Genomic DNA, 27,057 nt, shown 5'->3' with positions numbered 1-27,057 from the left:
TCAAAAATCCACTGTAATTATGATAGGTGACTAAGAAAGATATCACCATTGAATCAACTAAAATTTCATAGAAAATTAACATTGATAATTTTACTATAAAATGTTTTGTGGGAAACGTTTGAATTATACTGTTTTTTTTAATGTCTGTAAATAAATTTTTATTTCAAAATAATACTTTCATGTCATCAGCTTTTAACATCCAGATCCATCAGTTCTAGGTTTTACTTCTGTTACTTTACAAATAACCAAATAAAATGGAAACTTTATAATTTATTCCTGTTAATCTGTTTGTCTGCATGTCACAGCACAATTTACTTGAATATTCTTGGGATTTGGAACTATAATTAGTATTCCAAGTAAATAGTAATTAAATATTATTTAAAGTTTGAAATTAAGCTATGTTCTATAAATTAGTTTAATATAGTACACTAAAAAACTGCAAAAATAAGTTTACGATGTATCTAAGACCTTCGCTGTATGTTTCAATGGCCCTAAGAATTAATTACCTAAAACTTGGCAACTTGGTAGTATCCCTAGCATTGCTGACATCCATGAGTGACGATAAACGCTCATCATCAAATGGGCTTTGTGCTTCTCTGTCTACAAAGTCAATAAAAAACCTAGTAGGTATATCCGAACTAGCTCACGAGAGACCTATTTCCATGACCCTGCAAGATGGACTACTATTTTTAATTCAAATTTATTTTCTATTTTTTAGTTGGATTTTCTATAAAAGCGTATTTTGTTAGTTTTTTTAAACTATTATTTATTTATGAAATTAGAAATGATTTCCTATTGACCTGTTAATAATGAAATCGTCGTGCTCTAAAAGAAAAAACGTCTGATGCATTCGTATTGAACGATGCGACTATGCCGGTGTTTGAATCCAGCAGGTAGGTACTAATTTTTGTAATGAAATCTGTACTTAACAAAATGTTCAGAGATGACGGATGATGAAGGAGTAACATCGTGTAATATAAATGAAAACCGCAAAAATTTTCATTTGCGTAATTACTGATGGTAAGGCGTCTGGTGATCCATTTTCATTGTGCCTTATTGCAAACGGAAGGTCTACTCAATGCAATACTAAAAAATATTTACAACAATGACTTTTTTATTGCTTAGATGGGTGCACGAGCTCACAGCCCACCTGGTGTTAAGTGGTTACTGGAGCCCATAGACATTTACAACGTAAATGCGCCTCGACCGAGGGAACCAGCGGTCATGTTGCTGGCGGCCGCCGGTCCGGTGTCTGGGGCACGGCGGGATGGATGTAATATGCTCTGCGTAAACCCTGTCCCGCCGTCTCAATAGCTCCGACTGGGTTCCCGCCCGGTCCGGGGTAGGGCGCCGGCTGTGAGCGGCAGGAGTTTTTAGTGAGGTTCGACTCCCACATACCCCACCTGCCGTGCGGGTGGGGATCCGGCGATTTTCTCATGTGGAAAAAAAAAACCACCTTTTTGAGATATAAGTTCTAAGATCTCAGTATAGTTACAATGGCTGCCCTACCCTTCAAACCGAAACGCATTACTGCTTCACGGCAGAAATATGAAAGGTGGTGGTACCTACCCGCGTGAACTCACAAGAGGTCCTACCACCAGTAAATATTTTTGTACACAGTTCTACAGTTCTACACTGTTGTAGAAGTTGTTACATACAAATATCCTTTCAGCTTCTAGAGGTTCATCAAATAACTGAAATATGATACTTACTGATTCTCGGCTTATCCAGATTAACAAACTCAAGGTGGCTGCAAATTACATAGTTCTAGATAAATCCTTCTTCTGTGCAAAGCTTATAAATTTTCATTCCGTATTTGTGAGCCTTTACGGGTTATATTGATAGAAGGATACCCTTCTATAAGCGGTATACATTCAAAAAGCAATAGTAAACTCTTAAAATTATTGACGCCAATGTTCAAAACCACCAATACTTTTCTTTATATATTTGTTCATTCGGATCCAGAGAAGCGTCATTACCGACAAGGTGCCAATAACGTAGTATTGTTGTGAAGCAAATATATTTACACTGTGATATATAGGACAGTAATAAATTGTATTACGACTCCAATATGATCCCAATCTGGGAAACTTTACAATATACATCAACATATCAAATATGCAGAAGCAAAAATGTCCATCTACACTCATGTACCATATATATTTCATTATTATTACCACCAAAATTAACTAATTGTCCCGGTAATTTTCACGTTGCCTAAAAATGGGTTAGACCGTTTCGCGTTCTATAAGGAACATACAGAGAAATACAAATCAAAATATATATAGAAGATTTAGCTTGTCCTATTATTGGTTCTAAATGCCTAGAAATACGTTTTAGGGTTATCAGCACAGCCTGTGTTTTCTGTCAAAACACTGCCAAAGATAAGCTCTCGGAACGCCCTTTCGGAACCGCCAAACAATATTTTTCATTAAAACATATAGATATTCTGATTATAAGAGTGATTTCAAGGTTAAACACATCATTTGATGACCGTGTGTTCGATTGTGAGCACGTTAATCTGAAGTAAGAAATATTTTATTTGAGCGGTGACTTTTGATAACATTTATTATTGTATTAGTGACCAGATTACGAGTATAATTATTATTATACCAAAGGTAAATTAGCAAATAATTTAAAATGTTATTTTTCGCTCTATTTCATGTCTGTAAATTAAATTGCTGAGGTCTCTCGTTGCGTCCGCATCACGCTAATTCTAGTGGATAAATTTCAATCATTTTTTTTTATTTATCCTTAAGTTCTTAGTCCTGTGTCTAAAAATGTTTTTATGAAACTGAACTGTTTGTTTCATAGAGTCAAACGCCTGCCCAGAGTGAAATATAGTAAAGCAGTGACTACTTATATTAATTCCGATGACTTTAGCCAAATCAAATATTTTTAAGAAGCTTAGGACTGTCATTGTCGAATATAGAAGTATTATACAGCTGTATGTATGCGACGCGCATCAGGTTATATTGGAAGGCTTAGAAAGTATTGGTGATTAATTTCAATATACAATGCACGGGTCTAACCACACCTTGATACTGTATCGAAGTACAAAAAAACCTAAAACTACGGATTTTTTTTGAAAATCTAAGTCTATTAGGTAATAATCAATGCAACCCATACTGCTCTTTATTACGTAAACTTTTTTTGTTACTCATTCGGTTATTACTCGCTCACGGCACACGTCTGATCTGACTGTACGAATTTTTCACTTTTTCCTATTTCTTAATCATCAAATATGCGCTATATACGAAATGAATCTATAAGTATAAAGGTTAAACATAGACTTAAGGAACTTAAAATTAAAGATGTTCCCGTAGACATCATTCTTTTAATATCCCTCATTTATATATCTCGCTTGCGAGCGAGTCTAACTGGTGGTAGGTCCTCTTGTAAGTCCGCACGAGTAGGTACCACCACCCTGCCTATTTCTGCCTTGAAGCAGTAATGCGTTTCGGTTTGAAGGGTGGGGCAGCCGTTGTAACTATATTGAGACCTTAGAACTTATATCTTAAGGTGGGTGGCGCATTTACGTTGTAGATGTCTATGGGCTCTAGAAACCACTTAACACCAGGTGGGCTGTGAGCTCGTCCACCCATCTAAAGAATAAAAAATAAAAAATATAAAAATATAAATCATCCGATGAACAAATTCAAAGTTTTTTTGAATGTAAATTTCGAGAGACAAGAATGTAGACGCGAAATTCTCATAAAACTTCAAATTAGCGCCGACCATTCTACAAATTCGCTTAAATTGAACCAAAATGCTCCTGTTGACCGCGCCAAGTGTCTGCTTCTAGTGATTAACCTAATGAAACAAGGTCAACTTATTTGAGTTACAAGCAATCGAGGTACTTCTTTCATTTTTAATCATATCAAACTGATTAATTAACAGGGGCGGTCTGGGTAGCTCTGCTTGATACCGGAGTTCATGATCGTGCCTTTAATTTTTCCAAAGCTATGAATACTACAGGAGTGCAGTTACCAATCTTTTGTCCAAGAAATATTTGATTTAGAAATGAGCGAAATTGGCGTATGGAAACTTACAATTTTGACGACAAGTATTTCTAAAATCCAAGAGAAACAAAATCCAAGACAACAAATACTTAGATATGTTCAATTATTTTCTCACGCTAATTTGTGGTGAATAAAATAATATACTTTTCCTTGTACAGGCAAGTATTGAATAATAGAATTGACTGCGGGAATCACCAGTAATTTCATTCATAACCAATTCTCATATAAGCGGGGATTCCATCAAGTTTACTCACTCGACACGAAGTAAGCCGAGAGCATTTACGCTTGTTTAAATCAACAAATAATTTACGTTCGCTCTATTAAATGCGTATAATGTACAATCACGTAAACAAAACCTCTCGTGTAAAAGAACTTGAAGCCACTTATCAAAATCAGTCATAATCTATTTTTTCGCTCGGGTATGTGTTTGTTTTGAAGACCTGTGTGATGACACAATTGCGTCATCAAAACACACTTTGAGATACGAAGCATAAAGTTAAAAATATTGTTGTTTTAAATGAGAAACTTGCGGTTGAGGACTCCTGCAATGAAGGAAAGGTCTACCTTGGCACCCAATGGCATGGGATTTTAGGCACACTTGAGACCGTTCGAGAGATTTATTTGCGTGAATAATGTGCTACAGACTTACAAATAACGCTCTAAATATATATTCTTTTTTTGTTTTCAGAAAAATGATTCTCCTCATTTGGGCCGTCGTGCTCATTGCCGCCTTCGTGCTGTTTTACAAACAAGCCTATTCTTTGTTCAGCAAGCACGGAGTGAAGGGCTTCACTCCGCTGCCTTTCTTTGGCAACATGGGGCGTATTGTAATAAAAATGGATCATTTCTCGGACCATATACAAAGTTTATACGATTCATTCCCAGAGGAAAGGTACGATTTGTTCATTGCTGTATATGATACGCGAATGAGGCACTGGCTCGTGACTTGTATGACGTTTGATGAGCTCGCACACATAAATAGCTAGTTACCCGTACTTCTGTACGTCAAGCACGAAAATCTATCGGATTCGTAATGTAAATGTATCGACTTCTCGATACGACAACGGATCATTAGATGGTAGTACTCGATAGCTAACCAGCCATCGAGATTTACGTGACCGTATCTCAAAACAATTTCCGTGCTCTCAATTATGAGTATAAATTTCGAGTTTCGAGAACGTTTTTTTTTTTTTTTTGTAGCTTAGATGGATGGACGAACTCACAGCACACCTGGCGTTAAGTGGTTACTGGAGCCCATAGACATCTACAACATTAATGCGCCACCAACCTTGACATATAAGTTCTAAGGTCTCAAGTATAGTTACCACGGCTGCCCCACCCTTCAAACCGAAACGCATTACTGCTTCACGGCAGAAATAGGCAGGGTAGTGGTACCTACCCGCGCCGTCTCACAAGAGGTCCTACCACCAGTAAAAAACGTGACGATTCGATTGCGAAACATAAGTGAGTAAATTCATTCGCGCTGCTGAAATTATTTTTTTTTACGGACGAGGTGGTGCGCTGTTTAAATCCTGTACAGTTTTTCTCGATAGCGATACGAATATTTTTTCGATAATCATTCGTGCTCGCCCCTCAGTTTCAAAAGTACAAAGAATAGCCCTTTATTGTTGTCACATAATTCAAACCTAAATCTCAAAGCAACAGTATTTAGAACGTGGTGAATTTAGACAGTCGCGTAACACCAAGTGAGCTGTTTGTCACCATCAAAGACAAACAGAATCTATTTAAATACGCTCTCTTTTGTCATGAAACCGTTTTCCAATACTTCTTGTCGATCTTAGTTTGTTAGATGATAAAGCCCTTATTAATCATGTCTCAGTTAAAACACCTGTGATCCCAATGTATTGATCGAGTCCCTTGTTACAAGGTTCGTCGGAAGATACGAATTTCTAAACCCAATGGTTATAATTCGTGACATTGAGTTACTGAAGAAAATCACGGTTAAGGACTTCGAGCATTTCCTGGACCATCGGACTATCATCAACAAGGACACCGACCCGTTCTTCGGAAGGAGCTTGTTCTTCTTGAGAGGTAAATTTCACAGCCAATTTGCGTTCACAGGAATTTCCACTTAGCTTCAAATTCGACCTAAGCATTTGATATCACAATGCATCGGTAGGCAGAGGCTTGGCTCTGTCCGTGGCATTGCTGAAGTCCATGGGCGACGGTAACCAACCACCATCAGGTGGGCCGTGTGCTCGTCTGCTTACAAGGGCAATAAAAAAACACTACTGTGTAGTAACATCAGTTTCATTATAATGCTGATGGGGGGCTGCCCCGATTCTGCAGCGCATCGGGAATGTTTGTGGAGGCGCGCACCGACGATTTCTATGCCATATTAAGAAAGCGATGCGCGTCCTTGCTCTGCAGGGTAGGGGCTAACTCCAACAGCATCCTGGCCATGATATTCTCCAGATTAGATGGACCTTTTCTGAATCATTGCAGAGAGGTCCACAAAATTTTCTCGTAATGCCGCTATTAGCTATTGCAATCGTATGTAGTATGTATGTTGTCGTTTTCTTTTATTACTGTGTACTAACTTATTTTTAAGAAATCACTGTTACTAACATTTATATGCATCGTTATCTGAAATAAAGAATTTAATAAAATAATAAATTCAGATCAAGACTGGAAAGACATGCGCTCAACGCTTTCGCCGGCGTTCACCAGTTCCAAAATGAAGCTCATGATGCCCTTCATCGTTGAAGTGGGAGAACAGATGAATAAAGCGCTAAAGCAGAGGATACAAGAAGCAGGGGGTAAGATTACTGAGATAGATTAGATAGATAGATAGATAGATTACTAAGATTAGACTTACGGGTGGTAAGATCTCTTGTGAGTCCGGACGGGTAGGTGCCACCGCCTTGCCTATTTTCAGCCGTGAAGCAATAATGCGTTTCGGTTTGAAGGGTGGGGTAGCCGTTGTAACTATACGGAGACCTTAGAACTCATATCGCAAGGTGGGTGGCGCATTTACGTTGAAGATGTCTATGGGCTCCAGTAACCACTTACCACCAGGTGAGCTGTGAGCTCGTCCACCCTTCTAAGCAATAAAAAATAAAGAAAAAAGATACTGTTCAATAATTACTGATGAAAGCACCACTTAGAAGTCATGCCGCACATTTACTTACTACAGGCGGCATTTACTCTGTATGTGTCTATGAGCTCCCGTAGCAACTTCACACTAGGTGGGTTGTCAACTCGATCACCAGTCTAAGTAATAAAACAAACGTCATAACCGAATTGCCAGTAGAACCTTACACTGAGCCCTTACTAGGTGTTTTCATATTAATTTATTACACATTTTTGTTTTATTGTATTACATGTATGTTACGTATATTTTCATGTTTTATTTATTTATTTTTTATTGCTTAGATGGGTGGACGAGCTCACAGCCCACCTGGTGTTAAGTGGTTACTGGAGCCCATAGACATCCACAACGTAAATGCGCCACCCACCTTGAGATACAAGTTCTAAGGTCTCAAGTATAGTAACGAGGGCTGCCCCACCCTTCAAACCAAAACGCATTACTGCTTCACGGCAGAAATAGGCAGGGCGGTGGTACCTACCCGCGCGGACTCATAAGAGGTCCTACCACCAGTAAAAAGTTTAGAGTATTTTGAGTATTTTCGCTGAGTTTAGAGTATTTTCTGTTTTCATATTTATCTTAATATATATAAATCACGTGTCACATTTTTTGTCCGCGATGGACTCCTAAACTACTTAACCGATTTTAAATTAAATTTGCTCACCGTGTGCAGTTTGATCCAACTTGAAAGATAGGACTTACATCTTACGATTTTAACAGATGGCGTTATCTGTTGACTGGATTGAGTAAGTTATCAATAGATGGCGCTGCTATGTTAAACCTACAAATGTGTCATATAAGCTACTATTTAATCAAATTTAATGGCATAACCACCACGTGTTGTTGAGGCTAAAGTATAAGTTATTTTGTAGTAAACGAAATACCGTGAAATTCAATTGTTTCTACTTTTAAAATGTTGGGTGTTAGCATAGCCGGCCACGTGCTATTTAGAAACAAAAACCTTAGCCACAGCAACGTGTGGCCGGGTCTGCTAGTTAATAAATAAAATAGCTCTTCTGTAAAAATGTCACTTGAACTTAACTTACGTTGGATGTAACGTCATCACTTTGACAGTTGGCTATGTGGACATCGACTCCAAAGACCTGACCACTAGATACGCCAACGATGTGATCGCGTCCTGCGCCTTCGGTCTGAAGGTCGACTCCATCACCGAGGAGAACAACCAGTTCTACGCGATGGGGAAAGCCGCTTCCACTTTCAACTTCAGGCAGCTTCTAATTTTCTTTGGTCTCGCATCTGTCCCGAAGCTTGTGAAGGTAAGTCTTGGAGTACTTTATCCCTAATACGTTTTGCAACACGTAGTCCGAAAGGGGAATATCTTTTATTTACTTGTCTATATATTTATTTACATTTTACACAAATATTAACTATGTCAATTAATGCAAACCAGATTTTTCTAGAGGAAGGAGAATTATCTTTTTCAAGATTTATGTTTTTGGTTGTACTTAACTGACTGCGATTAATTCCCAGCATGAACATGCATCAGGTTTCGGTACTTAGTTTCCAAAATAGGATAAACTGCACAACTAAATTCGAAAAAAATATGTTAAATGGTTTTATAATATCTTCATCGTTCACGGAGGTATACTGCTGGACATAGGCTTGCCTCATGGTTCAGTATATTGAGTTCTGCGCAACCCACATCCAGTGAATTTCCGCGATCTTCAGCAAATCGTGAGTCCACCGTGGAATCATAACGCACGCTGTATCTTCCAGAACGATTTGGTCCAAACGGCCATCAGAACCTCGCAACCCTTCCGGCTATTTTACTTACCATGGTTCCTTTGTAAATCTCTTCATGCGTAATTCGACCTGTCCGGAAAATTCTGGAACACGTATTTTGCAAAAACTCTCTGGTTAAGAAAATCTATATATATAAAAATGAATTGCTGTTCATTAGTCTCGCTAAAACTCGAGAACGGCTGGACCGATTTGGCTAATTTTGGTCTTGAATTATTTGTGGAAGTTCAGAGAAGGTTTAAAAGGTTAAATAAATTTGAAAATGCTCGGAATTAAATAAAAATAACAGTTTTATTTTTCCTTTGATGTGTCCCCCGTCGGACGGATTCCTTTTGTTTGTTTTATGTTTATTTTATACAAAAGTTTAGGTCTTTTATTTATCAATTGAGGCACTACGAAGTCTGCCGGGTCAGCTAGTATTTTTATAAAAATAATAAAAATTATTTATCCTCGCATATCCTAAAACTCGTATCAAACACTAAAGTAGTGTTCATACATTATTGTATACTACCGAATCAAGGTCAGGTTCCGCTCTGACTATTGCTATTACGTGAAAAACACCGATTCATCATTATTGAACGCTTGCAATATGCCACGACATTTCGCTTCGGTACTCTATAAAAACAGTTTAAAAAAAATGATTTCTATTTAGCCAGTACATGCATCGTTAAATGCGTCTAAAATTCCCCGTGCTTTACATACAGATTTGTAGGACATGTTAATAAATACGTTAAAATATGTTAAAGTATTTTTAAGAAAACCTTAACATTCGCTTTTTTTCCAATAATAATTTATGTTAGATTTTCTACTCTCGATTGAAGTCGTCGTGGCCTAAAGGATAAGACTTCCGGTGCATCCGTGTTGAAGAGATGCAACGGTGTTCGAATCCCGCAGGCGGGTACCAATTTTTCTAATGAAATACGTACTTAACAAATGTTCACGATTGACTTCCACGGTGAAGGAATAACATCGTGTAATAAAAATCAAACCTGCAAAATTATAATTTGCGTAATTACTGGTGGTAGGACCTCTTGTGAGTCCGCACGGGTAGGTACCACCGCCCCTCCTGTTTCTGCCGTGAAGCAGTAATGCGTTTCGGTTTGAAGGGTGGGGCAGCCGTTGTAAGTATACTGAGACTTTAGAACTTGTATCTCAAGGTGGGTGGCGCGTCTACGTTGTAGATGTCTATGGGCTCCAGTAACCACTTAACACCAGGTGGGCTGTGAGCTCGTCCACCCATCTAAGCAATAAAAAAAAAAACTTTGTTTATTTATTAGAAGTTATTGAGCTCCGTTTGCTGAATTTTTCACGCAATGCTTGTGATGCCAACAATATCCATGTGGCTTGTCTAATAATATGGCAAGCCTTCCTGCATTAGCACATAGCTCATATTCAGTTGCAATATGCTATAACCAAATTCAGCTTTTGTTGTCACTTCGTGTTCACGATCGCAGGTCAGCAGGTCTGCAGTAATGTCGCATTGTAACTAACATCAGCAAATCGCATTTGAAAGATTCCTTTGTTATTTGATAATTACAGTTCATTGACCAGATAATATTTGAATGTTTTCTGACCTTAATGGTCCGTGACGCATTACGGAGCGTCATCTATACATACGATAACGGGAAAATGTACATCACTAGACAAACTAATAAATTCAATCAATAACGATCGAATCAAATCAAATCAAATCAAAGTTTTTTTATTCAACATAAATGAAAGTACATACTTGTTGAACGTCAAAAAGAACTACCGCCAATTCATAAAAACTAGCCTCCGTCCTGAGAAGAACTGGCAAGAAACTCAGCGGGCATATTGTCTTTTTTGTTTTTTCTTTTTTTTAATATTGGATTTTTTTTAAATATATGTCGTGGTTAAGCGCCGCGACGACATATAAATTTTTACAAAGAGTATTATAACGTAACAATTATTGCAATATTAAAATGCCCGGAGCGAGCAACTCATTCCCACTTTGTGCAATCTTCTAGATCAAGTTCTAAGGTCTCAGTATAGTTTTACAAGGGCTGCCCCACTCTTCAAACTGAAACGCATTGCTGCTTTACGGCAGAAATAGACAGGGTGGTAGTACTTACCCGTGCGGACTCACAAGACGTCCTACCACCAGTAATTACGCAAATTACAATTTTGCGGGTTTAATTTTTAAGGCTACACGATGTTATTCCTTCACCAACATTGCCATCAATATGCTGATTCTCTTCTCCCTTCGCGAGAAGAGAATCCACAATATTGCGTGTCTTTTATGCTCAAAAAAAAACTGAGTGGTAATTCACTTTTGTTTCATAATGATTCACCAAAATTAGGTTCAGATTGACCGCTATAACTTATCTCAGATCTTTCATCAATTGATCATGCTTCTAGAGTATGAGAAGTAGTAGTAGAAATAAGACCTACTACTACGGTTTTCCAAAACTTGTCTCCAATGCTGATTTGATCTAACCGGGACTTTTTAATGAGCGCGATATCATCCACATAGACCATGGCTTGTGTTTCACTAATGGTGAATTATAGTTATACAGTATACCTAATTTATTTCTGAATGGATTTAACAGAAAAACGTTGTTTTTTGTTCGCTAAGAATTTAAAATCGAAAAATAATTGTGCAGATATGTTATTTGTACTTTTTTGCGTTGTGTTATTAAGTGGACGAGAAACAGTAGATTAAACTTATAGAAAAAAAGAGTCAAATTAAATAACAATTAGGTATACTCAACAAATTATATAGGATTGATTCATTTTGAATGTATGCCTAATTTACTGATGTTTAGTATCCATACTCGTTCTTCATCTAGCAAATTTTTCATGAATTGATTTGTCTCAGTCTTTTAACAACAAAACTATCACTTAGCACCAGTGATTCAAAACGAGTACTAAGAGTATATCGGAGAACGGTCATCAGCATACTTTAAGTATCGCAATCGCTACCCAGCACCTATTGCTGTTAGACTGTAATGTGTGTGGACTACATGGTTGGGGATCTTGCCTAATCCTGCTGCAAAAACAATCCACCACCCCGTCACCTAAATTTAAAACAATAGCAAGAACTATTTCTTATAATACCAACTTTTCTTTATGAAAGTGGCCATTGTGCATTAATTAATCAAATAAGAACAAGCCAAGCTGATTTTTATCTATTTGCAAAAACGATGTTCAGTCATATTGAGCACTTACATGTGAAGTTCACTGGCGACCTGTTTGATAGACCGCACCACCCTCTACCAAGGATTCCATAAGTATTAGTTGGTAGCTTTATAATTGTAGGTATACGACAAAGGGAAGATCTTCCACCGAGCGGGTGATATTGCTCGGTAGACCGACGCTCCGAATGTTGTTTTTCGGAATGTATGCAAGCTTATCTTGAAAATGTTGTAAGTGAGATTCAGGCATCTGTCAAACATCTTGTGTTATATGATGGCTACCGCCACAACAATCATCAATAGGTCCTATCCCAAGATCATTTTCGTCACGTACCTCAAGCAAAGTTTCAAAGGAGTCCTCACTGTTAGGCCGCTCTTGTCTGTTGTTAAGGTCTATAAGCGACGAGAATCACTATGCGTTATTACCTAAGTAATGCGTTATTTTGTTAAAGATTCTACGCATTACGCTGTTTCAAAAAGAAATCAAAACCTTCTTCAGGGAGCTGATCTTGGGTACCATGAAGAACAGGGAAGCACAAAACATTATCAGACCTGACATGATCCATCTACTCATGGAAGCTAAGAAAGGTATTTATAGCCTTCTGACTAAAATATATTTTTTTTTAGAATGCTGGGTACGAGCCATACTGTAACTATACTTGAGACCTTAGAACTTATAATATCTCAAGGTGGGTGGCGCATTTACGTTGTAGATAGATGTCTATGGGCTCCAGTAACCACTTCACATCAGGTAGGCAGTCCATCCAACTAAGAAAAAAAAAAAACATTTTCCAAAGACCTTTCCTGCCTCCCCTGTAGAATGTTCTCTGAGTGTTCCAACATGTCCTACTCCAACGTGATTTGAGGAGAATCTTCAACGGCAGGTCATAGCTAGGCTATGCTCTGGTATTATTGACATTCGTGAGCGGCAGTGACCACTCACCAATAAGTGAACCATATCCCAACCAACTTCGTTGTAACAATAATATTTAAAAACGACGAGTCCAGAGCCATATCATATTAAGTCCATAGACATCACAAAACAAACTCCTTCACCCACAGAATGAGGTCTCATTTGTGATTGTGTAAAAACTCTCTCCGACTCTTCAAAACGGACCCATGATTGATATTATGGAAAATTAAATGCAGACTGGTGATAACGTGACAAACAAAAATCAAATTGTCAAATTATTATACTATATTTTAATTTTACAGAACTGTAATAAGAACTATTTTATCCTCATCAACTGTCAAAAAAACACAATCATATTCATCTTAATTCTTTTTGATTAGATTATTCGTTCCACCTTCATTAATTATACTTGTCTGCAAACTTTGTGATTAGATATCGAAGTATTCTTGTTTATTTCAGTATTATTATCTAATATGTATGTAAAGTAGAAGAATGACTTATGCCTGAGGTAACAATATATACACAAGAAGATTACGAAACGAATGTCACCATCCTGCCTATTTTTATCTCTTACTAGCTGATCCGGCAGACTTCGTAGCACCACAATCGATAAATAAAATACCTAAGCTTTTATATAAAATAAACTTAAAACAAACAAAAGGAATCCTTCCGACGGGGGATACATCAAAGGAATAACAAAATTGTTATTTTTATTTAATTCCAAACATTTTCATATTTATTTTCATTTTAAACCTTCTCTGGACTTCCACAAATAATTCGAGACCAAAATTAGCCAAATCGGTTCAGCCGTTCTCGAGTTTTAGCGAGACTAACGAACAGCAATTCATTTTTATATATTATATAGATATATATAGATATCCACCGACGGCTTGCCATGACAATGACCGCCATTAAAGGTTTATTATCAGTTAAACGGTGCACTCGGCTGCCTATTTGTCCGAATAATAAAAATAATTAATCCTCGTAATCACAATAGCTATATAACACGTACAACACTCGCTCATGAACGAATTCCAGTCCATTTTTAATTGAAGTAATTAATAACTCAATCTTAAAAACGAACTGTGTACAGATGGTAATGAAGATAACGATCTAGTGGCTAGTCAAGTACTAAATAAATGATGAAGTTCAATTGGTACTTTTTTGTCAATTTTTTTTTATCCACAGGCAAGTTGAGGCACGATGAGAAATCCACAAAAGACAGCGACGCTGGCTTTGCTACCGTGGAAGAGTCCTCAGTCGGCAAAAAGGATATTAACCGAGGTACTTAATTACAGATTTATATTAAAAGAGTATATGGATTTTTTTTGTATCGACTAATGCGATAGTGGATTTATGTCCTGAATGACCTTTTACTAATTAAATATGTACATGCGCTCAGCACGCACTACGAACGCCTTCCAAGATAAAGGAATAACAATAATAAGTCGTCGGGGCCTAAAAGATAAGACGGCCGGTGCATTCGTGTTGAGCGATGCACCTGTGTTCGAATCCCAGGAGGGTACCAATTTTTCGAATGAAATACGTACTCTGCAAATGTTCACAATTGTCTTCCACGGTGAAGGCATAACATCGTGTAATAAAAAACAAACTCGCCAAATTATAATTTGCGTAATTACTGGTGGTAGGACCTCTTGTGAGTCCGCGCGGGTAGGTACCACCACCCTGCCTATTTCTGCCGTGAAGCAGTAATGCGATTCGGTTCAAAAGTTGGGCAGGCGTTATACTTTAAAAACTGAGACATTAGAACTCATGTCTTAAGGTGTGTGCCAGCATTTACGTTGTAAATGCCTATGGGCTCCGATAACCCCTTAATGATAATACAAGTGGTATATGCCTATGGGATTTAAACGTTAGCATAGCAATATCACCCGAAGTTGACTAATTACATCTCGGAATTGTCTACCTTCTTACAGTGTGGACAGACGATGACTTGGTCGCCCAAGCGGTTCTGTTTTTCGTCGCCGGCTTCGAAACAGTATCGTCAGCGATGACATTCCTGCTTCACGAGTTGGCTTTGAACCCTGAAGTGCAGGAGAAGCTGGTGGAAGAAATCCGAGAAAACGAGAAAAACAACAACGGAAAATTCGACTACAACTCCATTCAGAACATGGTGTATTTAGATATGGTGGTGTCAGGTTCGATTTTGTGTAATTTTATGTTTTTATTATTATAGTTTTCTTTTATTGCTTAGATGGGTGGACGAGCTCACAGGCCACCTAGTGTTAAGTGGTTACTGGAGCCCATAGACGTCTACGACGAAAATGCGCCACTCACCTTGAGTTATAAGTTCTAAGATCTCAAGTATTTAATTACTGCTTCACGGCAGAAATAGACAGGGTGGTGGTACCTACCCGTGCGGACTCACAAGAGGTCCTACCACCAGTAAAAAGTTATTACCACCAGTATTAGTTGTAAACGTAGACCGACCAGTGCTTGTTGTACTTGAATTTCTCACCTGTAAGTAAATCAATCTCAAAGTACTCGTAAATCAATCTCATCATCATCATCATTTGAATACTCTTAGGGTTATGAAATGAAATTTGAAGACATTTATAGTTACACTAAAAATACCATAAAGTAAGAGTAGTTAAGTTTATCGCGTTATTTTTCAGAGGTCTTAAGATTGTGGCCACCTGTTATTGCCTTAGATAGAATGTGCGTTAAAGACTACAACTTGGGTAAACCAAATGACAAAAGCAAAGAAGATTTTATTGTAAGTATCCTTACTTTACTATTAATAAAGACAATCAATATTTAATCTATTCTCAATTTGACCACAGACTAAGCAATAAGAAAAGATTGACAATAAACAAATAGTATACATGCGTGTGTGTGTGTCAAATACATGGTAGTGTGTGTAATGTCTTCCTTTATTGATTTATTGTATTTTTATGCATATTAAAAAAAATATTAACATTCTGAACTCCTTCTCTACATTCTCTATAAGTGTGGGAAATTTCATATTCCTCCGTCCGCGCAATTTTCGTAAAAAGGGTTACAAAGTTTTTGCTTCACGTATATAGATAAGTAGCCAACTATGTATATACTATGTATGTACATAAATATCGCTTCAATATGAAGGCCCGACAAGATCTTGAACTATGAGAAATAAAATGTGTTTATCTTTTTGGCGTGACCTATTTGAAAGACAAAATTCATATTTTTTATGTTCTCTTATTTTCACATTCTCTGTTACAGATGCTCTAGTGAGTAGTCTTCTTAAAATTAATCACGATATTATATGCAGATACGCAAAGATGTGGCGGTGGGTATACCAGTATGGGGCTTACATCGAGATCCCGAATTCTTCCCGAACCCCCTGAAATTCGATCCCGAAAGGTTCTCAGAGGAGAACAAACACAACATCAAACCCTTCAGTTACATGCCATTTGGTCTGGGACCTAGGAATTGTATAGGTAAGGTAATATGCAATATTCAATCTAGGGTTAACAAACTCAAGGTCTACCTGATGTTAGTGGCTGATCCACATCCCATAGACAATTATTGCAGCGACCACAGAGTTTAAAGTTCCAATAAAAATATTTTCATTAAAAAATTATTAAATAACATAATTTTAATTACTTTCAGTTATTTACAGGTGGTTTAATAAAAAAAAAATCATTGTTTTTATTAATTAATGGTATATTTTGTAGGTTCAAGGTTCGCTTTGTGCGAAGTCAAGGTGATGACTTACCAACTCCTCCAGCACATGGAGATATCTCCGTGCGAAAAGACCTGCATTCCCTCGAAACTCAGCAAGGAGACTTTCAACCTTCGCCTTGAAGGCGGTCATTGGATCAGGCTGAAGATTAGAAATTGAAACTATTCTTACTATAATTATATATTGTAACTATAATTGAGACCTTAGAACTTATATCTCAAGGTGGGTAGTGCATTTACGTTGTGGATGTCTATGGGCTCCAGTAACCACTTAAAGCCAGGTCGGCTGTGAGCTCGTCCACCCATATAAGCAATAAAAAAAATTAAAAAAGACTCAAAAATCCGGAAACAATAACACCGCTAGACTAAACTGTATTTAAATACTATTAACAACAATACAATATTGAAGATTAATTTTTGTAGTTTGTTTTTATCAATAACATTATTACGTGAGACTTTTATTTTGATTTTAAATCCGACCAGGAACCACATCTGTACTTCTAATTAATAGACGCAGGCCCAGGTGAAAGCAAACTCATCTACCCGTCTTAGTTAACTAAAAGCAGGAAATATTGTCTTTTTTTTGCTAGTGAGGAAAAAAATCTATATCCCATCACTTACCTGTCACAAATAACAAAACCTACCTAGATCAGATTTATGACTGCGACGGCGTAGCTTAGCAAATTGTGTTCTAGTTTTTTTTTTTCTTTGTATTCGTGTTTTTTATTTTTGTGCTTCACTGTACAAGGGGATGAAGGGGATATGATACAATTTGTTGATTTTGAGAAAACGAGCGACAGACTTTTGTTACTTATACTTTTTCTTCGTAAATAGCTCCTTCATCACATGCAATTTCTAAAAATAGCCTTTAAACCATTAAAGTTTTAAGGTCTAATATGGTTTATAGGCACATAGCACCTTAATTCAATCTAAAAACGCAAAAATCTTAAAAATGTTACTTAACCCCTTCATCCACTCATGTCTTCATTTGCGTTCCAAACTGTTCTTGTACACAAGTTGTCCGAATTCAGACAAGTACCTAAATCCAATATGGAGCTCTGTTTGAAACATTATCTATGTGACGTGCTTAATTAATATATTAAGTAACTGTAGAACACGTGAATAGCTCAGTACAGTCGGAAGCAAAGTTATTTGTCAAAAATATAAAATTTCCTTAGGTTTGATTTATGATCGGTTGTACAAGGACCTCAACAATTCTTATGTGGTTGCCGAAACCTATAGACATTTCCACGGTGAAGGAATAACATCGTGTAATAAAAAACAAACCCGCAAAATTATAATTTGCGTAATTACTGGTGGTAGGACCTCTTGTGAGTCCGCACGGGTAGGTACCACCGCCCCGCCTATTTCTGCCGTGAAACAGTAATGCGTTTCGGTTTGAAGGGTGGGGCAGCCGTTGTAACTATACTGAGACCTTGTAACTTGTATCTCGGGGTGTGTGGCGCATTTACGTTGTAGATGTCTATGGGCTCCAGTAACCACTTAACACCAGGTGGGCTGTGAGCTCGTCCACACATATAAGCAATAAAAAAAAATAAAAAAGAAAAAAAAACATAAACAATAACTAAACAATGATGCCGTTAATATTCGGACATTATTTTGAAGTCATAATTACGTTAGAGTCATAAACAAAAGTCATATCTGTCGATATAAATGTCAATTTTTTTTTTCTACCTAAGCTGGTAGCCTTGAGAGGCTATTCCAGCGTAACCTTAACTAGTAGGTGAGCTCACGCGACTTAAACCTGACGACGTTGGTAACACGAACCCTAGCAAGAGCCGTGCTTCGCAGAATCTACCACCGGATCGGAAACGCGACCCACTGAGAGGATCCGTCGAGAAACTCAGTGGGCTGTGTCTGAGGGTTAATTTACTCGTCGAGCCCTTTGTCGCAAGCGACGGTTCCGACGAAAACGGTGACCAGTATCTAAAAGCCTTGAGGTACCTAAAAGCACCGTTAGTGGATCGGGAGGAAAAATGTCGATGTATCCCGTTAGAGACCAAAGCGCTGGACCCATTTCAATGAAATTTTCAGGTACATTTCAGATTGGCCTAACGGTAGATCTGTCTGTTTGGTAGCGATCAGATCAAAGTAAAATTAAAGATCACCCAACAATTAGGGTTCGCGTTGTATGTAGGTACTTGTGTAAGTACTTGAATACTTGTACAAGTAAGTATACGACTAAACGCATCTGACCTGACCTTTTATTAACAGCCAATATTAGTGTCATTTAATTTTATTACCAGTCAAATAGTATTGTCAATTATTTGTCATGTTGCTCTAAGCGATGAAATGGTATATACCATATGATAGAGGAGTATGGAAGGAGAAAACATGTTGCGCCGACGCCAGGTTACTGGGAGAAGGGCAGGATAAGGAAATTGACCGGTCTTCTTCTTCCGTCCAAACCGCAAACGGCCGGGGACTATCCATCAACACTTCACTGGTGACCCTAACGTGATGGACCAGTCACTTAAAGCTCATCTGATGATAGACCCATACACACTTAAATAAAGTAAACAAATAAGTATGGTCAAAAATTTCAATAAATTTGAATTAAAAATAGTGTAAAAAAAAATAATTTTATTGTAAAAAAGCGTGGGGTGCTTTTCAGGATATTATCAAAATAACCCTTCTACTCATATCTGTTCATAAAATATTTATAACTACTGATACCATGCACCCAACGCTTTTTTTACAATAAAATCATTTTTTCGTTAAATTTCAATTTTTTCAATTTTTTTGTTAATATTGAATTGTCATCAGTCCTTAATAAGTATACCAAATTTCGAGTTAATCCGACGTTTTGAAGGGGATCAAAATCAAGTTCAAAGATTCCGTTACATACTAACATACATACGTCTGAAACTAATAAAAGCGTATTAAAGAGTCTCGTTTTGTATAGGTACATGTGATATCTGTAATACGCCTACAAAATTAATTAAAACTGCTTCAAAAGCCTTAAAGGGGATTGCCCACTCTCCATAGTGTGCTAGGCCCAAGATGGACATCAAATATTACTATAAAAATGTACTGATTCAAATTCTTAAATGTATTTGATATCTAAAAAATATATTGAAATTGACGCCACTATTATAAAAATATAATAAAAATAAAAACTCGTTTTGAGGTTAATTTTCTATATAAATAAGTGTCGGATTGTGAGATACTTCAAGAACTTTTCTTTTCTTAATGTTTAAGATGTTCCTAATGTATTTTTATCCAATAGGGTATAAAAACACACTTAATTCTTTAAATATCTATATTTTCTTCATCTTCATACACAATTAGTATCATCTAAAAATAGCAAAGGAGAGTATATACACGGTTTTAAATCTCGGTCAGGGTAAAACCACAATTCACACAATGTTTTTTAGTCGTAGTATGAAACGTTATTGATAAAAGTAAAATAAATCGAAGAAAAATCAAAACACATCCATTTTGTACGCAAGCACAACACCACAAGCAGCAAGCGAAGTGTCAGTCAGTCAGATTAAATTCAGTGTTGTCAGTATAAAGAAAAATAATTACATGAAATTCATATATCGATTATTTTTTTAAATAACCGATAATTGATTTATATCTTAATCTTTTTTTTACGAGTACACATTATTTTTTATGTTTTTGTTTTAGTTGTACATATTTAAATAACAATACTAGTAAAGTTTTTTTTATTGCTTAGATGGGTGGGCGAGCTCACAGCCACCCTGGTGTTGCTAAGTGGTTACTCGAGCCCATATACATCTACAACGTAAATGCGCCACCCACCTTGAGATATAAGTTCTAAGGTCTCAAGTATAGTTACAAGTTAAAGTCCAATGGGTATGTCTTCGATGTTATTTTATGTGCATAAAATCCATTAAAATCGTTTGATTAATGATAATACTTAAAATGATTTATTTATATGTTTTATTTATATACTCAAAATATTTACTTCATACGTAAAAGGATTTGAAGCTGGCAATATTTTTCCCGCAAAAATAAAAATCCTTGTTTTTTCAATAGAGTTACTTTTTTTAAACTACTTATTGTAAACTATAGTGGCGCTTATTTGCAAGAAAGTAAATGCATATTTATTTATGACAAAATTAATGCACTAAGTATTTTTTCTATAATCTATTGTCCGCTTTGGGCCTAAAATGGGCCATCCCCTTTGTGCTATTGACGTTACACTTCTGATCGTACCTGTACAGTACGGGCATAGATTGTACAACGGCAAACATTATTATCTGAGAAAGGCGACACAATTCCGCATTTCACGTTTCCCGATCCGACCGACACATCCGGTTATTAATTTAATAACACTACGCTTAATACTAGAGATAAAGTGTGGGCCGAAACATAGGTGGGAGCGATATTAATTTTTTTATATTGAATCAATACTTAGTTAATGTAATAAAATAAATATATGGGACCGACTCTTTCTTGTTCGCCCTAGATTATTAACTTTTATAGATAAAGTACTTTATGTTAAGACGCAACTTTACTAAAAAAAGTCGGGTCTCAGTTAGGCTTGAATAACAGAAATTACATATAATGTAATTGTAACAAATGATTGAATTTTTTTTTATTGCTTATATGGGTGGACGAGCTCGCGGTCCGCCTGGTTATCGGTTAAGTGGTTATCGGAGCCCATAGACATTTACAACGTAAATGCCGCCACCTGCCTTGAGATAATAGTTATAAGGTCTCAATTTTTACAGTACAACGGCTGCCCCGCGTTTCAAACCGAAACGCATTATCGCTTCACAGCAGAAATAGAGAAGGCGGTGGTACCTAGGTAGTCACAAGACGTCCTTCCACCAGTAATTGCGCAAATTATAATTTTACGGGTTATCAGTATAGCACTGCAGTCTTCATCATTAATATCGCGATAACATTTTGTGTTCTAACTGAAAGGGTAATCTTCCGATTCAGTTGTAACTCATATCTCATATACGATGTTCATTAAAAATACTTTTACGTACCGTTATACGAGGAAATATATCGTTTTAAATATAATAGTAGTACATATATCTAATCTATAATCTATTATAATATATAAATCTACAGTGGTTTTTACAGATGTTCCGTTTTAATTACTGAACCATGCATCCGATTGACTTAAAACTTGGTATCCATGTAGAAAATACATGTACTTAATGGATAGGCTAATATTTATATGAATGTTGGACTCCCTACACCAGTTGCGGGGGCGTTAATGTTGAGAATCCTTGTGGGGGTGAGAAATAATAATGTTAATTTTAAATGCCCAGCGAAGCGGACGAGTACAGCTAGTATCTTATAATATTTCAAAATCGCATCAAACTTAAAACTTGAGCCAAGGCCTAAGAGAGACGGCGGCGTAGTGAGACCACTAGATTACCCGTTGCGCACAAAAGAGCAGTTTTTGGGACAGATTTTAATAAGTGCTCGCCGGAGTAGGATTTAATTTCGCACTGTCACCGTCAGCCGGCTCGGAATCAGGTCGGGTGAGTAAAAACAGGTTTTATGAAACGACTTAATTCTAGTACGCTCTGTTGACCTAGCTTTGTGTCGGATAAATATATATTTTAAGTAAAGACATTAATCTTGTTTTTGTTGATTACTGCAGGTGAACGAACTCATTGTCCGATGTTAAGTGGTTACCGAAGTCTATAGACATAACAACCTCAATACCGCCAATTGTATCATTTGAGTAGAACGCCGATTGAGTTTCTCGGCGAATCTTCTCAGTGGGTCGCGTTTCCGATCCGGTGGTAGATTCTGCGAAGCACTGCTCTTGCTAGGGCCAGTGTTAGCAACACTCCGGTTTGAGCCCCGTGAGCACTACACATCAAGGAGAAGCTGAAAGAGGCTTATGATTAAGGTTATATAATTAAGCTATAATTAGAAATCACGACTCAAACTATTAAAAAAATATAATTAGAACGATACAAAATACAATTTTCAACAATTATTGATTTTAAATACTAATGACAAAATGTGGGTAACTAAGTTGACATGCGAATGTATAACGTCCGTCTATCCCTGGTGCGGAGATCAGAAAGAGGCCGTGAACGAGGCCATATGTTAGTGGTGCCTTCAACTCCGACCAGTCTGAAGTCGCTGCTGTATTACGTCAGCAGGCCACGCCCACTTCCTAGGTCTTCTTTCCTTAGACCATATTATTAAGACTATGAGCATAGGTAGGGGAAAAAAAAAAGAGTAGAAGGCCAAGTCTTGATTGTATAGTGTAACACAGGTCCGCGAGAACACAGCAACTTACAGATTTGTATGTGGTTAATAAATATATTCAGAACTACAAAATTTTGCTTTGATACTTCTTTGGGTCAACATATATTTGTGGAGTAGCATTTTTAAAAATGAAATTTATTAAGTATAAATTTCGAACTCTACTTACAGTTGAACTTAATATCAATAGCTTATCGCCAATTTTTCTTCAAATTTCAGTCAGATAGTCCGCAAAATACAATTTTCATTGATATGTAAAATATACCTTTGTTATTTCCGTAATTACATTTACTTAATAAAATGTTACGCGTAGGTCATTCATTTCCTCAGCTCTAACTAGAAGCAGGCTTAGGGACCCCGGTAACCGTTTTCATAGAACTCGACAGAGTTCGATGTGCAACCTAACCCATGCATCAGCCCGCTGAGTTTCCCGCCGGATCTTCTCAGCGGGTCGCGATTCCGATCCGGTAGTAGACTCATTCGCGAAGCAGCTGCCGTTGAGTTATTTGGTCTCCTTCAGGTTTGAAGTCGTCGTGGCCTAAATGATAAGACGTCCGATGCATTCGTGTTGAACAATGCACCGGTGCTCGAATCCCAAGCGGGTGCCAATTTATCTGATGAAATACGTACCCAACAAATGTTCACGATTGACTTCCATGATGAAGGAATAACATCGTGTAATAAAAATCAAACCCGCAAATTTTTGTTTGCGTAATTATTGGTGGTGTGTGAGTCCGCGCGGGTAGGTACCACCGCCCTGCCTATTTCTGCCGTGAAGCAATAAATAAAGGGTGGAGCAGCCGTTGTAACTATACTTGAGACCTTAGAACTTATATCTCAAGGTGGGTGGCGCATTTTCGTCGTAGATGTCTATGAGCTCCAATAATCACTTCACACCAGGTTGGCTGTGAGCTCGTCCACCCATCTAAGCAATTAAAAAAAATCGCTGGTGTAACGTATAGACTGTTCTACCCTCAAATCAGAACGGCTTACTGTTTCCTTCCGAGCCCTTGGTCGCAAGCCACGGGTTCGGCGAGGACGTTGACCAGTGCTTGTGGTACCTAAAAGCACCGTTAATGGATCGGGAGGATCCGTAATGACGTGTTTTGGGCGACGTCGACACCCGCTCAGCCATCCCTGGCGCCGTCATGTATGCAAGCTTGTGTTGAAAATATCATAAGCGAGATTAGGGCATCTCTCAAATATCTTGTCTTGTGTTGTATGATAACTACCGCCACAGCATATTAAATAGGCATACGCTATAAAATACCTACAATACATTTACGACTTCGACCTCAAGTTTCAAGCCTCAAGCCCACATTCGTGTGTCCGAGTAACGCGATTTAGTCCGATTCGACTCTTTTGGCACAGTAAACTCTACACTCGTAGAAGATCTGTGATTAATAAGTCTCAATCGAGACCTTTACAGGTATTATATTGTATTATGGTAAATGCTGCATGATCGCCACAGTGCGAACAAATCTAAAATCACATCATTACTAAAAACATTATAAGACCTACCAAACAAATCCGTTCCTCTGCTTACATAACTATACAAATAAATAAAATTGGAGTGTCTGTTTGTAATAATAAAATTACCACTTTTTATGAAATGCGTAAGTATGTATACCACAGTACCTATACCAAAATATTTATTTATTTATTTTTGTTTGTCTGTTTGTTTGTTCCGGCTAATCTCTGGAACGGCTGGACCGCTTTTGACTAGACTTTCACTGATAGGTAGCTAATGATATAAGGAGTAACTTAGGCTACTTTATTTAGACTAGCTTCGCCCCGCGGCGTCACCCGCGGTACGACGGGACATAACATCGCGGGACTCAGCTATCAATAATAAAATTTAATGTTTCCGAAGCGAAGCGAGGGCGGGTTGCTAGTTAAATCATAAATCTATTGCAAGAGTATTGTTGTATCCAGTAACGTTGAGGAGTAGGAGTGGGTAATATCGGTTTTGCCGCGTATCGAATCGTATCTATATATCGAGGATCAATATCGGATATTGAATCTATATATTTTCTGAATCTATATATTGATGGATGCTAGTAGATTTTCTCGATTCATGATATTTGAGATTTGAAACGATACGCTGATATAATATCGTAGTAGATATAGATTTAAGTCAACGTTATACGGTTGGTTTTCTGATATCAATATATAATATGATCTTAAAGTAATAAAAAGAACATGAAAATAAAAATATCAAAAAAACTTTCCTTCAAGCTTTTACCAGGCTTAGGACTGGCTACATTATTTTCAGTTTTTAGTATTTTGTGTCTTAATTTAAAATTACAAAATATACCAAAAGAGTGTAGATTTCAAAAGTTTGATACAAACACAAGAAATAAACTCAATTATTTGGATTCAACTAAAAATAGAAAAATGTGTACTTTAAAAATCAAACACAAAAAACTTTTAAGTATTTATAAACACTTGTCCAAAAATTCTAGTTCAAGGTCAAAGCGCGTGAAATTAAATTCAACGATGCAAATAGGCTATACTGCATTCAAGTTAGGGTCGAAAGTTGAAACTTCTTTCCTTAATTGTATCCTGCTGATACGCTAAGAATAATCTACAGACATATGGACTTAAATATAAGGTTTACAATTGTATGGATAATGCCTATTTCTGTTTCATTCATTACATGATATCCCTATCGCGCGCTCACTCACTCTGGCCGATTCGATACGAACCAAACGAATATTGCTGATATTAACGAATCGGTACGATATGCCGATGCGCATCACATCGAGCAATATCGTGTATCGGCTGATATCGAAATATAGATATCGATTCACGAATCGGTCCGATATCGCGATATGGCGATGCGCATCACATCGAGCAATATCGTGTATCGGCTGATATCGATATATAGATTTTGTGCGGGGCGATATCGGATTCAACGATATTGCTGCGATATATAGATATTGAATCTATATACGATTTATATCACCCACTCCTATTGAGGAGGACATTATTGACAAAAAAAACAACATACGGCCCGGTAATCTACTCCTGCTTCATTCGAAGTTGGCCGAAAGGTGTTTCTAAATACCGACAGTATTTAGATGCCCTCGGATTCTTTTTGCCATATTTTTGCTGGCCGAATTTTTTCTTATTCGTTGTTAATCAAGATTCTTACTACAAAAACTACTATGACTGATTGAAATGTAATAAAACTTTTTTTTTTATTGCTTAGACGTGTGGACAAGCTCACAGCCCACCTGGTCTTAAGTGGTTACTGAAGCCCATAGACATTTACAACGTAAATGCGCCACCCACCTTGAGATATAAGTTCTAAGGTCTCAGTATAGTCACAACGGCTGCCCCACCCTTCAAACCGATACGCATTACTGCTTCACAGTAGACATGCTACAACAAAACTGATAGGTACGTGTTAAAATGTCAAAACGTCTACTTTTATTCCTCATCAAAATAAGCTAAACATATTAAGTATACAAGTTATAAAAATAAAAATATTACTCACTCACTACATAAATTGTATTATACTTTTATGTTATTTCATATCAAAAGTGGCTTCATTTTACTATATTATGGCTAGTAACAAAATTATTTAAGCATAAAAATTTAATAATATTTAGTAGCTCCCGCCTGGTTTAGCTTTTTACTGCGCGTCATGCGAATTCTATAAAATGTTAATACACATTTACGATGGTACCAATATACGTAACCAGGCCATTTGTAAATTGTGTACTTTATTGGTAAGTGCGTCTGAAGCTTTTATTTATTTATTACTACACTTCATGTAAAATTTACATTGGGCGAACTTAATGCCTAAGGCATTTTCTATCAGTCAACCAAAGGTAGTGCAGAGTAAATAGTGGTAGGTGTAATGAAATTTATATTAAACTAACCGTACTTACAGTTACAGCCGTAAACACTTATTGTTACATAACTATAATGGTTTGAAATATTATTATGCTGTCCCGATACTTTTTGTAAATAATAATGTGTTCTACAAAGTCATAGTACATTATTTTATTCGATCTACAATAGTTTAGTCGCAGCGCACGCGATTTAAAGAATATTTTAGGTAATTTCACACCTTGGGTTACATTATGAGAGTTTTGGTTGTTATGGGATGTTTATGGGGCTGTTGATGGGATTATATGGGAGTTAGCTTCCAAACAGTGAAAGAATTTT

The 27,057-nt window shown here is 37.0% G+C and overlaps 1 protein-coding gene across 1 annotated transcript; it reads left to right on the top strand.

Moving 5' to 3' along the window:
* Positions 1 to 4,714: 4,714 nt before the first annotated feature.
* Cyp9a20 (cytochrome P450 9a20) lies at positions 4,715 to 16,804 on the top strand. The gene is given in 10 exon segments (NM_001083610.1): positions 4,715 to 4,914; positions 5,911 to 6,074; positions 6,665 to 6,802; positions 8,206 to 8,408; positions 12,500 to 12,635; positions 14,149 to 14,244; positions 14,898 to 15,119; positions 15,597 to 15,697; positions 16,232 to 16,400; positions 16,638 to 16,804. Coding segments are annotated over 10 exon segments (1,596 nt in total).
* The last annotated feature ends 10,253 nt before the right edge of the window (positions 16,805 to 27,057 follow it).

This window comes from Bombyx mori, chromosome 17, assembly GCF_030269925.1.
Source record: "Bombyx mori chromosome 17, ASM3026992v2".
NCBI classification, from domain to species: Eukaryota; Metazoa; Arthropoda; class Insecta; order Lepidoptera; family Bombycidae; genus Bombyx; species Bombyx mori.
Note: the sequence above shows the minus strand (reverse complement) of the source record. Positions and strands in the feature narration are given on the sequence as shown.